Source organism: Acinonyx jubatus, chromosome D3 (genome assembly GCF_027475565.1).
Source record: "Acinonyx jubatus isolate Ajub_Pintada_27869175 chromosome D3, VMU_Ajub_asm_v1.0, whole genome shotgun sequence".
Classification (NCBI taxonomy): domain Eukaryota; kingdom Metazoa; phylum Chordata; class Mammalia; order Carnivora; family Felidae; genus Acinonyx; species Acinonyx jubatus.
This window is the reverse complement of record NC_069392.1, coordinates 19,436,441-19,452,451: the sequence shown is the minus strand read 5'-3', so window position 1 is coordinate 19,452,451 and position 16,011 is coordinate 19,436,441. Positions and strand designations below refer to the sequence as shown.

The window sequence follows — 16,011 nt, the reverse complement described above, 5'->3', positions numbered from 1 at the left end:
AAGGTGGGAAGGGTACCTGGCACATTCTGACCCACCTCCTTTCTCTACTGTGCCCAAACAGTTCCCAGTATGGAGAAGGCACATGCTAAGCCAAAGAAAGGCCCAGGAAAGGTCCACCAATGGTGGCATTGGCCAGAGGGAAATGAGCTCTAGGACCAGCAGCAGAGGGACCAGTGAGAGGAGGCCAGGGTTGACAGGAAGACAATCCTAAGGGGAGAGGCTCTACCTGTGCAGGAAGGCCTGGCCCAGTCCTGCCTTCTACAGGTGACTAAGCACAACCCAGGTCCCACCATGTGGCCAAAGACGCTCTCTTACAGGGCACAGTGCCCTGTGGGCTCATGGGGGTATTGCCATCCTCCCCTGTAGTTCTCTCTGTCGTCCAAGATAGTGTGATGGGTCAGTGACAATAACCCCAGCTCCCCTCAGTGACTGCACACCACATGGCCCTGCGCTGAGCCCCGTACCCACTCGTCTGATCCCAGCCTCCTCCACTCTCGACACTGAGATTACTGATTCGATTTTATAGAGGAGAAAGCAGAGACCAGGAGGGGGAATGACTTCCTGGCATCATACTGTGTAGCAAGTGACCCAACCAGGCCTGGGACCCCAGGGGCAGTGCTCCATCTGTCCATCTTCCCTGGAGCCCATGCAAGGCCCTGGCCATCTAGGACAAATAGGCATGGGCTATAGGTCTGCCGACTCAGGGGCAGGTGCTAGGGAGGGGTGCAGTACACCATGAGGACAAGGGGGCCCCACCAAGGCTGGATGGCACCCTGGGGGCTCACCTCACTAAGAGATGAGCTGGGCGAGGGGCTTCAGTGCTGAGGTAGGTCCAAGGCCAGGGGCCAGCTGGTACTGCCCAGCGCATGCACCGGAAAGCCTTGACCCTCTTTGTGTAACAAGCTGTCCCAAACCGCCTGGGTATATTACAAAAACCTCATAGAGAAGGCTGAGAAAGATGGCCCACCCCCAGAGAGACCACAAGGATAGCTGCTGGGACAGTGGCCAGCCTTGACTAGGCCAGACAGGGAAAGACTCTTCCGGCTGGAGCAGGCAAATGTGTGCAGAGGGTGAGGAGGGGAGGCATCATGCAGGTGCACCAGGCTGGGAACCAGGTGAGCAGTGTCCCCACTGGTGGGCATCGTCCTTTGCTAAGTCTGGGAAGGAGGCAACTGCCCACCAAGGACTGTCAGGCTGAGGATGTGCCTGGGGCTGGGTGCATCCCATCCTAAAGGCAGGTGAGAAAGGAAAGACCCACCCCCCTGAGGCAGCCATCCCCATCCCTGTACTCTGTGGTGTCAGGGCTAGGAGGAGCAGGAGGCTACTCTGGGCCACCTCCCGAGGCAGCCTTCAAGGAGAGAAGGCTGCCTGGCTGAGGCACACTGTGGAAGGGTGAGAACATCCTGTTTTGCTTCTCCAGCACCCCCTATCCCTAGGCTTCTGCTATTCCCATGGCTTCAGCTCTGATGTTCCCCTGCACCTCAAAACTGCCAAGATCAAAACAGCATCCAACTTCATGCCTGGCATGCCCTGTCCCTCCCCAGGCCCATCCTGCTCCTTTCTGAAGCTGAAGAGCCAGTGTCCATAGGAGAGGACTCACATCGCTAGCTCCCTCCCCAGATGGTGCTCTCCTCTGGGTAGGGAGGGACACCTGTTTTAACCCTCACAGCTTCACCCAAGCCAGGCTACACACAGTGTGTAGGGGACACAGCAGTCCCCACACTGTGGTCCTGCCACAGCTGGGCCAGCAGCTCAGAGTTCAGTCCAGTCTCACAGGTACACCCAGTCACCCTGGTTCCAGGCCACTGTCATAGGGCCCAAGGGGCCTGGGTCATGGCCAGTGGGGCTGGTAGGGAGACACTTCCAGGTCCGCGGTACTATTCAGCTGCATCCCAAAGTCCAGTTACAGAAGAATCCTCAATTTCGGCATTAGAGTTCTCTCCTACAGAACGCCTGGCCACAAAACGAGACCTGTTTCTGTGTGCGGTTAGCAGAAACAAGGGAACAGAGATTCCCCCAGAATCCCCAGCGGTCACTTAGGGCCCGGCTGACAGGGAACGTGGCCTGGAAGGTTCTGCGTGGTATTTGCCTCTCCAATCCTGGTTTCTCCCGTGCCTGACTTGCACCACCCTGGGGCCTGACAGCCAGGCTCTGTCAGGCAGTCATCAATCCTGTGGTACCCCCTGCTGGTTACTCTGGGAAACCACACACTAGGCCAGATCTGGCCAGACACCAAGGACTCAGGGAAGACCTACCTACTTCCCCCCCAACAGATACCCAACACTACAGACAAAGCAAGTGAGACACAGTGGCTGGAACAGAGCAAGGGCCCAACACATAACTATGTAATTAATGAAGGAAGGGAGGAAGTGAATTGCGGCAAATAACTGACAAATGATCCTTTAAAATACGGCATAAAACCTAAATGCCAACATTTGTTGAGTGCCAGGCACTCTGCCAGGTGCAGAGGGTGCCTTCTGGTGTGGCAGTGGATAGAAAACCCATACCAATGACCACCAGTAGGAGAGCCGTCTGAGTTCCGACTATCCCAGCAGACCACAGAGGCACACATATTCCTGTGCTCGGTAATGAAGCTGAGGCTCTGACAGGCTATGTTACTGCCCAAGGCCACACCCTGGTTAAGAGTGGGACCACTGAAGTGGATCCACTCACCCCACCCAGTGGCCCAGTGAGGACACCACCTAGGACACAGCCATACTGTCTAACCCAGAAGCCATCGTGCTGAGTTCCCCCAGGCAGACCTCTTGCGGTGTTTGGCACACTGTGTGTCTCCCTTTCTCCCTCCAGCTACCCCCACCCACCACGACTGCACATTCCTCACCAGAGTGTCCCAGGCCTCCCTTCCAGACACGCCAGAGACAAGGAGTAGCAGCCAAGAGATCCTGTGACAGAAGGCCGAGGCTCACCGCTGGGGCCCCCAGTCAGACTTGTCAGAACCACAGCCCCCCTACTCCTCGTGGTGGGCCCAGTGATTGTGATTCCAGAACAACTTTGCAGGAAGGAGATGGGGCGGGGCCCTTCCCACCAGAACACAGATCACCATAGAGCTTTTGTAATCGAGACAGTGTAGGACCGGCAAGGGCTATACAAGAAGACCTAGAAACAAACAAAAATCCAATTCACGTACCTTCACCAGCTAAATGTAAAAAGCAAAACCCTTACACTTTTAGAACAAAATAGGACAGACTATCTTCATGAGTTCTTAAGCAGCACCAAACACAAACATGCACACACACATGCACACACATGAAAAACTTCTGGGCCAATGAATAAGCAAATAAACAGTGAAAAGCCATGCAAACAACCCAGGAAATGGTATTTGCAGTGTATGTAGCCAGCAAAGGGTTGGAATCCAGGATATATGAAACACTCCCTCAAATCAATAAGAAATGGAAAAACAACTCAACAGAATGTGCTCAGGCTCCGGGGAGGCACTGGGCAAGAGAGGAGACACAAGTGGCGCCAGGCAGAGGAAAGATGCCGCCTCTCCCAGTCACAGGGGATGGCAAAGCCACACAACAGTGAAACAGCACGGCACACCATCAGGTTGCTGGTGAGGATGTGCACCAGGCTCTCTTCCGGCTGGAGGAGGGTGGGCTGGGAAGCAACTGCAGCATCTGGCCAAGCTGAAGGCCATGCATTCTCCCACCCCCACAAGGATGCTCTCCTCCAGCAGAGGCCTTGGAGGGACTCCAGGAAAATCTGAGCGGGAATGCTCAGGATCAGAGACAACCAGCACGCCGCATCAGCCAAGCAGGAGTAAGCGTCTGTTCAAACACCAGAAGGGCATGCCACAGATAAAATACGAAAACGGAGCCCATGACAGAACATGGATAAATCTCAAAATTATAACATTAGGTTCTCTAAGTAGCAAGGGTATACATTCAGTAAGATCCATTTACATAGTTTTAAAACATGCAAGGCAAGATCACCAAATAACTACATTCATGGTAAATTATAAAGCCATGCGTTAGGAATATACTCAGAAATTATTGGTGGCTCCAGGGAGGGCAGGAGAAAGGGTGCTGGGTAGGGAGGTGGGGAGCTTCACAGGGTGCTTTGACTGTCATTACTTTTTTTAAAAACAAAAATATCAAGCAAATATGAAATATGGCAGAAGGTTAAGACTTAGCAAAGCCATGATGGTACTCAATGTTTCTTATTATTGTCTCTGTATTTCTCTGAATGCTTAAACAGGTCACAATCATTTAAGAGGGCTGGCTGGGAGCTCCACACCTCAAGGAGAGTTCCTCCATGGTGAGCACAGGGCATTTACTTAGTTCCGCTCTGAGCATTGGAGCTTCATAGACATCCCAGTATTCCAGTGGCCCTCAACCATGGCCTCGAGGGAGAATCAGCCAAGGTGCATTTGAGAAGATATGTGTGCCCATTCCCAGAAACAGATTCTGTTGGCTTGGGACATGGCCAGGGATAAGCAGGTCTTTTAAAAAAACAAAAAAACTACCAGAAGCTTCTGTCATCTGGTCTCACATGCCCAGCCAGCTGGAAGAAGGCATGCCTCCCGGATGAGCAGCAATCCCAGGCCCCCAAGGGCTCGCTCTGTTTTGTCCACCTCTCCGTACCTGATCCCATAGTCATCTCTCTCTGGGACCTCAACTCAGAGAGCGCTCACATGTGGACTTGATGTTTATGGCGTGTTTTGTGCAGGGTGATACACTACATGCTTGGCAAGCATCTTCTCACTTGCCTTCACTTCAGGTCTCCGAGGCAGGTAGTATCAGCCTCACTTTAGAGATGAGGAAATAATCCATCCAGGGGCATGCAAGGAACGAGGGGGAGGGCAGAGGGAACCTAGGGCTGTCTCACTCCTGGGCTGCAATGCCTTTTTGCCCAACTTTAATTTTAAAGCACCCCCTTGAAGACCTTGATATCATGCCTCTTGGAATAAGCCCCCCATTTAAAAATGTTCATTGCACCATGTGACAAGGCAATGTCATTCTGACACAAGATCTCAACTCTCGAGCTGCAGCAGGTGGGTGGCCATCACCCTGGACTCTGCATCTAATTAGCAGAAACAGTCAGGTGAAGGGGACCTTGAGCCTGAGGGTAGAGTGGCCTTTGGGGCAGGCCTTCTTTAATCCTTAAACATGCTATGGCACTTCACAAAGGAAGACATTTACAGGGCTATAATCATCAGGGAAACACAAATTAAAATCAAAATGAGATACTACCACACACCCACCCACAAAAATAGCTAAAATAAAGAGCCAGGAAAGATCAAGTGTGGGTGAGGATAGAGAGCGTGTGGAACTCTAAGACACTGCTAGTGGGAGTGTAAATTGGTGTAACTATTTTAGAAAACCATTGGTGGTACCTTCTAAAGCTGAACATAAACTTATCCTATCCCCAGCAATTCCACTCTTAGGTATGTCTCAAAAGAAATGCCTCTACGCATCCATCAAAAGACACGAGGATGTTTACAGACACTCTATTCTTGGTATCCATACACTTGACATGATTCAAATGTCCGTCAGCAACAGAGTGGATAAATAAACTGGAATCGTATACTCATATAACATGAATACCATACTCCAGTGCAAATCAGCAAAAACCATACGTGGATCTCAGAGATAAAACGTTGAGTAAAAAGAAAGCTAGAAACAAAATATTTCAGCCTATATGTTTCCACTGATGTAAAGTTTAAGAAAAGGCATAAACTAATCTATGGTCTTATGAATAGAAGATACTGTTCACCTTTGGATGAGGGGTAGAAACTGGTATGGGGCATGTGGGAAGTTTTCAGAGTGGTGGCGATATGTACAAATTTCTTAATCTGGGTAGCGATTCCATGGCATGTCCACTTGGTACAATGTAATAAAACCTTCATGTATGATTTGTGCCTTTTTGATATGTATGATGTATCTTAATAACATTATAACTTTTTTAAAAAAATGTGCTTTAGACCATGATCTGCAGCAGGGCACATGAGTGACCTAGAGTGGAGACCAAGGGACCACCTGAGTGCCCACTGAGAGCCTACCTGAAGGTAGCTGAGCCACATGCTTGAACGCCAGGTGCAGGTTCTTCCGACAGGCTGACTGAGGGTCGTTCAGCAGGTAGGACAAGGCAAGGATGACATCGTGCTCTAAAAAGCCCTCTCTGGTGAAGAGAAGTCAGATTTAGACATAATTAAGACCATGCCCAGAGAGGATCCAGTAAGAACCAGGGGGAAGTTGCCCACCCGCAACCCCACCTGGAGCCTGACTGAGCCTGTGCTGGTTGGTGCAGACCACGTCCCTCTGGCTTCCTGAAAGAAGAAAAAGGCCAGAGGTGGACCATATATTACAGAATCCCTAGAGGCCAGGAGTGTGGCTTGGGTGGCAGTGGAAAGAACCACGCACTGGAATCATGCAGCTCTGCCCCTTCCTTAGCTAGGACTCCAACTGCTCTTTGTACGCCTGGATCCTTCCTTTCACTCTTGTGAGCCTGTAAAATGAGGATGATGAGGCAGCAGAGCCTCACAACTGACCCACCCTGAATCGGGGCTGCACCCACCAGGGCACACACCCCCTGAAGCTCCAGGCTCCACAAGCCCCACCCCTCAAAGCCTCTTCCTTTTCTCCCAGCGGAATTGTGAGCTTGCCAACAGCCAGATGCTGGCCTCCAAACCTATGTGTGCCTGTTATGTTTGTTGTTATAATTATGTAAGTTAATTAGCTATTAGGCAAGCCAATTAGATGTGAGAAGAGTTTTGTGGGTTTTTTTTTTTAATTCCTTATGAAAACAAAGTTGATTGGTTCAGGAAGACTCAAAAGTGAGTCTCAAAAAAAAAAAAGTGAGATGATCATAAAAGATTCTAGAAGGTTTTTACATGCAGATTACTCCATTAATGTCTGAGTTCTCCACTCTATCTTAAAGAAACCAAAGCTGCAAATTAGATGATGTTACAGGTGTGGTTTAAGCAAAAGAGATGACGGGAAACACCAACCAGTGGGCCCACACCCAAGAAGAGACCTGGGTGACACACAGGGTTGGTGAATGCCTAATTATTTGTGTTTGGAGTTAAAACGAACAGTTTAGGGGTGCCTGGGTGGCTCAGTCAGTTAAGTGTGTGACTCTTGATTTTGGCTCAGTTCATGATGTCACAGTTTGTGGGCTTGAGCCCCACATCGAGAATCTCTGCTTGGGATTCTCTCTCTCTCTCTCTCTCTCTGTCTCTCTCTCTCTCTCCCTCCCTCTGCCCTTCCCCCACTTGCTCTCTCTCAAAATAAATAAATAAACATTAAAAAAATTTTTTTAATGAACAGTTTAAAGGGAATGTACAATTTCTTCAATTCCTGGCTTTGTAACGATTTCTTCTCATTAACCAACTGCATATGGTGAGGGCTTCTGAGGTCACCTCTCTCAGGCCTGGGATCAGAAATAAGTGAGAACTCAGTGTGAGGCCTGTGCCCAGTGTCTGGCACGCAGGAAGTGCCCAACCGATTGTGCTCCTGCTGTGATGGCCAGGACTTAACCATGTGGCGAGTTCTGAGTTGTTCTGGGACAAGAAAATCATAGCGGGATACCCAGGTTGCAGGGACCTTTTCTGACCACCCATCATGAGGTGTCCTGCCCTCCTCAGTCAGTGCCTGGTCACCCCTCCACATCACTCCTGCTCCGCAAGTCTGCTGTGTCTGCCCTGAGGGCAGCTGCCCCATTCACCAGCAAGCAAGGAAGAGGCAGGCAGGGGGAGCTAGTCCTCCCGTGAGGCTCTCCCATTCGTGGGCTGTCACATGAACTCCTCAGGGTGACAAGATGTCGAGCCTTGGGCTGCCACCCTTATCTCCTCTTCCTGTTGCTATTTGTGTGGGTGCAAGAGGCACAAGGGTTTCAATATGAGCAGGTACTTAGAGCTTGACGGGCTCCACAAGCTACTGGCTGTAAGTTATAAGATCACCACCGAACTCAGGCAAACTTCCCAAGCTGGCCTAGGTTATCTTTGGCCCTTTGCATTCTCTGTCCATTGTGGTGTGGTGGAGCGAGCCAGTGTGTTAGAATCCTGTACCCTGGTCACTCGGTTCTCCTCCCCATGCCTGGAGGTGGCAGTGTGAGGGATAGTGGACACTGAAGGAGTATGTGGGCCAGGCCATAGCAGGTCCTTGATCAGTGACAGTTTCTTCACTGTGTGTCCCCTTTCCCCACCCCTACTAATGTGGCCATATCCAGGAATCCCACACAAACTCCCCAACCTCCAACTGCCACTAAACAAACCTATAGGCACCCTCGCTATGCTCACAGTTTCCTTGTACTTGCCCAGGTTCCAAGCACCTGTCCTCACAGCATCTATCAGCCCTTTTTGGGGGTTACTACCCAATGTCCATGACAGTCCAGAAAGAGAACAAAGGAGCAGGAAGAATGAGAGGTGCTTCACCCCCCTTGCCTCTAAATGTTAAAGCACTTTCCCTGGATCTATCTCAGATAAGCACAGTGAGACTCCAAGGTCATGACAGGAAAGGTTGGGGTCCCCAGATAACCAGGGCTCCTGCCTCCTACATACACTCCTCTGTCCCCCTTATCTATCCACTCTTCTCAGTGCAAAGCATATGAATTGGGGCTCTCACTGTGGTACCACTTCCCCATATGCACCCCGTTTGTTCTTGGTGACCTGTCAGGCCAGGGCTGCTCATGGATCATGCTAATCACATCTCCTTCTGGGGACCTGAAATTAGAACCCAGAGGTCAGGGAAACTGAGAGACTGAGGCCACCATCATCTGGGGATGGCCCTGAGCAAGTGGGTTCGTGAGTTCACAGAGACTATCTGCAGGGAGAAGGAGGCAGCAGTCCCTAAAGAGAGGAGCACAGGGTGGCCACCTAGGCCAATGTGAGGCAGATGTCACTGCACTGAAAAATTTATGTGCACTACCTCATTTGACTCCTTGCCCCAATGAGCAGTTGTAGATGAGGACACTGAGGCACAGAGAGCTTGGGAAGAGGCAGGACTGAGCAACCTTGAGTTTTGTAAGATGCCCTGACACCGCTGAAAAGATCTCAAGCTTCTGTAAAGGACCATCTGTTGTTTACATCAAACAAGCCGGGAGACACTGAGCACCCTGCCCTTCTATTCCTTCTTTTTGGACATGTGCACACTGGGCATCAGTGCCTGGGCAGGGCTTGAGGGCTGCTTGTGATTCTCAGGTCTGTTTTCTTTCTTTCTTTCTTTCTTTCTTTCTTTCTTTCTTTCTTTCTTTCTTTCTTTCTTTCTTTCTGAGAGAGCGCACGAGCGAGCAGGGGAGCAGCAGAGGGAGAGAGAATCTTAAGCAGGCTTCACACCCAGCACAGAGAGCCTGATGTGGGGCTCAATCTCACAACCACAAGATCATGACCTGAGCCGAAATTAAGAGTCAGATGCTTAACTGACTGAGCCACCCAGGGGCCCCTTGGTTCTGTTTTCAATACCAGGTAAACCTAGTGATCCCGGGTCAAGAGGGTGAACTGAACTGATATGGGAAAGCACCCCCTCCCTCCCCCAGATACACACAAACTGATAAACCAAAATTCAGAGTGCTCAAGGTCATCCAAGGGCATGCCACCCAAGGGGAGTGATGTGGCTCCAAAGCATGACATTGGTTTCCAGAGACAGCTGCCCACCTGCCCACATTATGGGTCGCCACGATGTAGAGCACCTCAGTGGTCTTTATCCGCACCATGTCATTGTTATCCTTCAGCAAAGCTTTCAGGCTCTCCAGGCAGCCTGCAAGGCACAAAAACCTTTGAACATTTACCATTCTCAGAAATCAATGAACCTAGAAGTCAACAGGTGAGCCAACGTTGGGCAGCAAGAGACTACCAGAGGCTCTGCTGCTCTCGGGCCTCAGGGAATCATGTCAGTTACAAAATATTTCAGAGTCACCAAAGGGGTCTCTGTGTGCTACAAAGGCTCACATGGCGGGGGGGGGGGGGGGCGTTTTATCTAAAGCCCTGCAGGCTTCCCACCAATGCCTCCTCTCACAGTCCACTGTAGGATTAAGAAAATGACCTTTGCCTTTAGAGAGACTGAGGGGTCAAATTCTCATTCCAGGCCCAAAGTAGTCCTACATGTGAATAGGTTACACCTAGAGATGCCAGGTTGAACAAATAAAAATCCTGCTTTATTTATTTATCTGGCAACCCTAGCCTCATTCCCCTCCTCTGAGTCTCTGATTTTTATCTGTCAGTTTTCTAATCTTCCCTCCCAAGGCAGGTGCTATTAGGATTAAGATAACACAGGCTCTGCACTGGGGTGATGCCGGCCCAGGGTCAGGCTTATTAAATAGCAACCCTTATTACTGAAGCTCCACCCAGTGTCCTGGGCCCTGGTTCTAGGAACCTCAGGCAAAGCTGGAATTAACTAGCCCTTCCACTATGGCTGGAGGGAGAAGAAGCAGTTCATCCATCATGTGCCTGATCTGAGAAAGGTGTGACCATGCCATGAAAGTCACCTCAAGTCTTATTTTGAGAATTAGAAGAGTGGGACACAAGGGTCATAGAGCTCCCAGATATACGTGTGGTTTTCATAAGATGTGTGCCTATCTTTTGTGACAGCTTTGTGAATTAGATACATAAACAGAACCATTTGGTGGATTTGTGGCCACCTGGTTGAGCCATAGCAGAGGGGGCTGATTTGTGGCTCTGGGTGGGACACCAGTGGTGTCTGGGCAAGGACTGACTGACCAGCCAGGAGGGATGTGGTAAAGGGGCCAGGTCGCCGCAGCACCTCCCACCTTGAGCCACTGTCCGTCCATCCTAGTCGTGGTTACCTGGGCTGTGACACTCTCACCTGTGTCAATGGCCACGTAGACATGCTCAGGGTCGTGCATAAGGTCGCACAGAGCCATGAGGGCTTTCTGCCTTGTCAGCAGGTCCTCTGACTGCAGCTCCTCGTTCAGCTTGGGCAGGGCCCGACAGCCATAGGCAATGGCAGCCTGGGTGGGGTTGATGTCAGGGGGCAGGTACATGGAGATCCGGGCATGGGCCATCTTTCCACGCCTGCAGAGGGCAACTCTCTAGCTTCCAAAACAAAGCTCTGCAGAAACCACTGATTAAGAGAATCCAAAAAGTTGTTGTTACTACTACTGTGATTTAGAAGCTACTTCTCATTTGATTCTCAAAACTGTAAGGGCAGCCAGGGGGATATTTTTGCTTCCACTTTACAGATGAGCAAACTGAGGCTGAGAACAATGAAGGAATCTGCTCAAGGTCACAGTAAAGGTAAATAGTAGCCCACATTGCAAACTCCAGGGTTCTCCCACCCATAATGACAGAGGAAACCACCAGTACTTTATAGGCTGGGGCCTGTAAAGGCACCAAAGACACAAAACAAACCAAAAAAGCAAACATTAATATGGTCACCACGTGTAGTAGTTATCTTCTGCCAGCAATATCTAGTATCTAACTCAACTACTCCAGAAGGAGGGGACTTGCGTTATCCCAATTTTACAAAGGAAGTAGTTGAGGCTTAAGGTTGGGAGTTTGCTTCAGGTCACGGAACTGATAAGGCCAGTAGCCAATGTTCAAATCCAGGTCTACCTCATTCATCCATCAGGGACCCATATCCAGATGCTCCTGACACATCCACAAAAAAGGAATTAAGGTTGAAGTGTGATTTATTTTTATTACACACATACATAATTTGAGCGACTATAAGCAGTGTGGCTAGTACAGCTGACCCCTGAACAACACAGGTTTGTACTTCACGGGTCCACTTACACGTGGATTTTTTATAATATAGTACTTTTTTACATAATACACTTTTGCATAAATACTTTTTTATGTAAATAATGTATTTTCCCTCCCTTATGCTTTCTTTTTTTTTTTTTTTTCAGTTCATTTATTTTGAAAGAGAATGAGCACGCACCTGTGCACACAAGTTGGGGAGAGGCAGAGAGAGGGGAAGAGAGACAGAATTCCAAGCAGGCTCCTCATTGTCAGTGTGGAGCCCAAAACGGGTCAGGAACTCACCAACCGTGAGATTATGACCGGAGCTGAGATTGGTAAAGCATCCGACTGAGCTATCCAGGTGCCCCTATGCTTTTCTTTTTTAAAAAATGTTTATTTACTTTGAGACCAAGAGAGAGGGGGAGAGAGAGAATCCCAAGCAGGCTCTGCACTGCAGAGCCCAACATGAGGCTCAATCTCATGAACTATGAGATCATGACCTGAGCAGAAATCAAGAGTCAGATGCTTAACCGAATTAGCCACCCAGGCACCCCCCCTTACGCTTTTCTTAATAACATTTCCTTTCCTCCAGCTTCCTTTATTGTAAGAATATAATATATAATAAATATAACATAACATACATGTTAATTGACTGTTTATGTTATTGCTAAGGCTTCGGGTCAACAGTGGGCATACTAGTAGTTAAGGAGGGAGTCAGAAGTTATACATGGGTTTTTGACTGTGAGGAAAGGGTAGCGTTGGCACTCCTAACCCCTATGTAGTTCAAAGGTTCAACTGTAGTTAAGAACAGATTCCAGACTTAGGCCATAGGTGGCCCTTGACAAGTTACTTCTGTCTGTGTCTTTCTACAGCTGCAGAAGAGAGGTGATAATAGCACCCCTCCCTCCCTACTGGAGTTGTCATATGAACTGCTACTCGTGGGCCTGGCACACCAGGCTCGGGATATGTCCTCTGGGGTTACTATTATAGTGGTGGTGGTTACTGCGATTAGTCGCAGTGACAGTTAACTCCAGTAGGAATGGTCAACTCCCGTAAAAGAGATGAGCCAGACTCTGATTCTGGGTATCAAACCACAGGGAAAGAGGGGAAGGGGCCTAGATGGAAGGAACGTGGCCATTTCTGGACTCCCCCCGCAAGGAACAATGGGTGCTGGGGACAGGGGCCTGCCCTCCTCTAAGGAGCATGGGTTAGGGAGTCCAGCCAGGTGAGAGAACCTTGAGATAAGAGGACATGAGCCCAATGTGAACCCTACTGGATGGGTCTGGGGACCCCCTGTTCCCTTTGGCGGCCGCTGGCTCACCTGCCTCAGCGCGTGGTCCCGGAAGCTCACGCCGTTGCCAGGCGACCAGGTTGCCAAGCTACCCCCGTGGCGTCCTCAGTGCCCGCCGCGCAGGCGCGAACGGCTCCAGGCTGGGACAAGCTGTGAAATGGGGATAAAGATACTTTACAGGGTTACTGTGAAGAACAAAGGCAGCTCAGTTTTGCTCATGGTACAAAAGGGAAGGGAAGGGAAAGGAAGCGATTGTACGCTCTGAATTGAGCATTGCATGCCTTTAATCCTCAGAGCAAACTCCAGTTCACAGACAGAAACTTCGGAGAGGTTCAGTACCTTCCTTCAAACCACACAGGCCTGATCGCGGGACCGTCTAGCCCTGGCCCATGTTCCTTATCTACTTGCCGACTACCTGGTAATGACACAGATAGGCTCCTGAAGTGGATGCAACACATTGCTGGCTGGAGTAATTGTTCTTGAAAGCAAGCCAGACCCAGCCATCACCTGCATAAAACCCTCCTGTGGCTCCCCACTGGTCTCAGGATAGATTCCAAACTCCTAGCCTGCCACTTAAGGCCCGGGGTCATGGGCCTCCTTCAGTCATGCTGGATTCTAATTTCCCAAATGGTCAACTCTTTCCTGCAGCCTGAGCTACTTGTAACACTGACCACCTCTTTGTCCTTCGGGACACAGCTTGGTATACACTTCCTCCATGAAGCCTATTCTCTCCCCAATTCCAAATTAGTAAATGTTCCCACAGCTTAATTATCCCATTGGCAAACTTTCTCCTCTAATTCTCTACTTATTTCTGTTTCCTCCTGCAGACTCCAACTTCCCTGAGGGTGGAGACCATGTCAATCCTGTTTACTTGTCTTTCCAGTGCCAGGAATATACTAGAAGGCTTTCAGTAAATGTAGAATAAATGAATGGTTAATGGGCTTGAATCAAGATTTATAATCTACAAAGCACCTACACCATCTTGTGTGATCCTCACCACAAACCCTTGAAGTACAGGGTCAAGTCCATTTTATAGCTGGGTAAACTGAGGCATAGGAGGAGGTATAGCAACTCACATAAGTCCACCCCCTAAGCCTGAGTCTTCAGCACTGAAATTTAACAAAGGCACCAAGCATCAGCCTCCAGCACATTTAGCTTTGAAATGAAGATAACTAACCACGACCTAATCTGTTGTGGCCAAGGATCCCATATGGTGATGTGGAGATCTGCCCCCTACTGCTGTCCTTCCAAGGACCTAATCATAAAAGATCTCTCTAAGCCAGAGCCTCTTAGCTTTTTTAGGAAGGTGGTGTAGAGAGCACTGGGCTAGGAGTTCAGAAAATCTGGGTTCCAATTATAGTTCTAACTCACTAGGCAAATTCTTTTGATTTTTTGAGCTTAAGATTCCTTATGTGTGAAATCAGGAAGCTAAATCAAGTAGATTCTCAAAACTGGGTACCCTAGGCCTCTCGGAATCTGGTTACAGAGTCTTTTTTTTTAAGATTTTTTTTGCGAATGTTCATTTATTTTTGAGAGAGAGAGAGAGAGAGAGACAGAGTGTGAGCAGGGGAGGGGCAGAGAGAGAGAGTGACACACACACACACACAGAATCTGAAGTAGGCTCCAGGCTCTGAGCTGTCAGCACAGAGCCCCACATGAGGCTCGAACTCACGAACTATGAGATCATGACCTGAGCCCAACTCAACCGACTGAGCCACCCAGGCGCCCCTGGAGTCTTTTTTGTTTTTGTTTTTTTTAATTATCCTTGTATTTTATTATTTTTCAATCTCTTTTTTGTTATGTTTTTAAAGATACACATAACATTACATTATATATATGTTAATTTATGAAGCATAAAAATGTAACAACGATCTATGAATTCACCACCAGACATTATCAATGCCTGCATCCTCTTTCCCTATCACATACCCCATCCTCCTCTCCAAAGCTAACTACTCTCTCATTTTGTGATTACACAGTCTTACAAGTGCCTCTGGAGGCCATCTAGCCCACATGCCTCACTCTTCAAACAGAAATTAGCTTACAAGAGCTCAGTGACTCAGGTCAGCTTATAAACAGCCATTAATTACAGAAATTAATTATAAAATGAGCTCCAGAAGCCAGCCATATGATATTCAGGCATCATTAGATTCAGAACTATGCAGATTAAGGTCAATAAATGGTAGGCCACTGCAGGGGGCTGGACTCCAATTAAATGCCAATGCTACAGCAAGAGTTCTTATGCCCTGATTGCAGAGAGGAGGTGTCTGGGGGAAAGACTTGAAGGAGGGAAGCACACCAAAATAATCAAGGCTGACTTTGCAGGGCCAGAGATGGGGGATCTTATTTATTCTCTGTGTCCCAAATTGTTTATTTTCATTTGAGTTATTTATTGAATAGGCAATATATGCACATAGAGGAAAATCTAGAAAGTATGAAAGTAAAATGTCTCCCTCCTTTCTCAACCCCCAGCCAACTGGTTGTCTTCACTTGTAACAACCACTGGTAGCTTTTCAGAGCTCAGCTAAACTTATACAAGTAAATATGATTCAAACAGTGTTCTCCACCTTCTTTTTTTTTTTTAATTTAATATTCATTTACTCACTTAACACTCACTAAATGTCTGCTCTGTCCAGGCACACTGTTTAGCCAATGCAATACATGGATGAAATAAACAAACACCCCTGCTCTCACTGCTGCCAGTGGAGGGAGATAGGCAATCAACATAAACAATAAATTATATAATATGTTAGAAAATGGTAAGTGCTTGGGGGAAACAGAGCAGAATTAAGGGGTTGGGAGAATGCTGCCATTGTAAACAGGCTGCTTTGGGGAGGCCTCATCTAGAGGTGTTATCTGAGCAAACTTGAAGAAGCTGAAGAAGGGGAGCAATGTGAATATCTGGGGAAAGAGCATTCCAGACCTAGGGAACAGCCAGTGTGCAAATACCCCAGTGCCTGGTGCACTGCAGGAACAGCAACAAGGCCAGTGGAGCCTGTGTGGGATGGGGGGTTGGGGAGTAAACAGTAGAAGATAAGAGAGGAGGGTCTCCTGGGTGACT

At 48.7% G+C, this 16,011-nt stretch overlaps 1 protein-coding gene across 3 annotated transcripts in view; it reads right to left on the bottom strand.

Annotated features, from left to right (window-relative positions):
• The window catches only part of RSPH14 (radial spoke head 14 homolog), an 84,031-nt gene that overhangs the window by 66,859 nt on the left and 1,161 nt on the right, over nucleotides 1–16,011 (bottom strand). The window contains exons 2-5 of one of the 3 annotated variants that reach the window (XM_053205492.1): nucleotides 12,981–13,100; nucleotides 10,782–11,039; nucleotides 9,614–9,716; nucleotides 6,023–6,141 (exon numbers count right to left, since the gene is read on the bottom strand). In XM_053205492.1, the coding sequence (XP_053061467.1) occupies nucleotides 6,023–6,141; nucleotides 9,614–9,716; nucleotides 10,782–10,980 (421 nt within the window). In that variant the 5' untranslated portion in view covers nucleotides 10,981–11,039; nucleotides 12,981–13,100. Of the gene's footprint in view, nucleotides 1–6,022; nucleotides 6,142–9,613; nucleotides 9,717–10,781; nucleotides 11,040–12,932; nucleotides 13,119–16,011 lie in introns of those variants that run through there. The other 2 variants (XM_015077612.3, XM_027044126.2) reach the window with 2 other exon arrangements.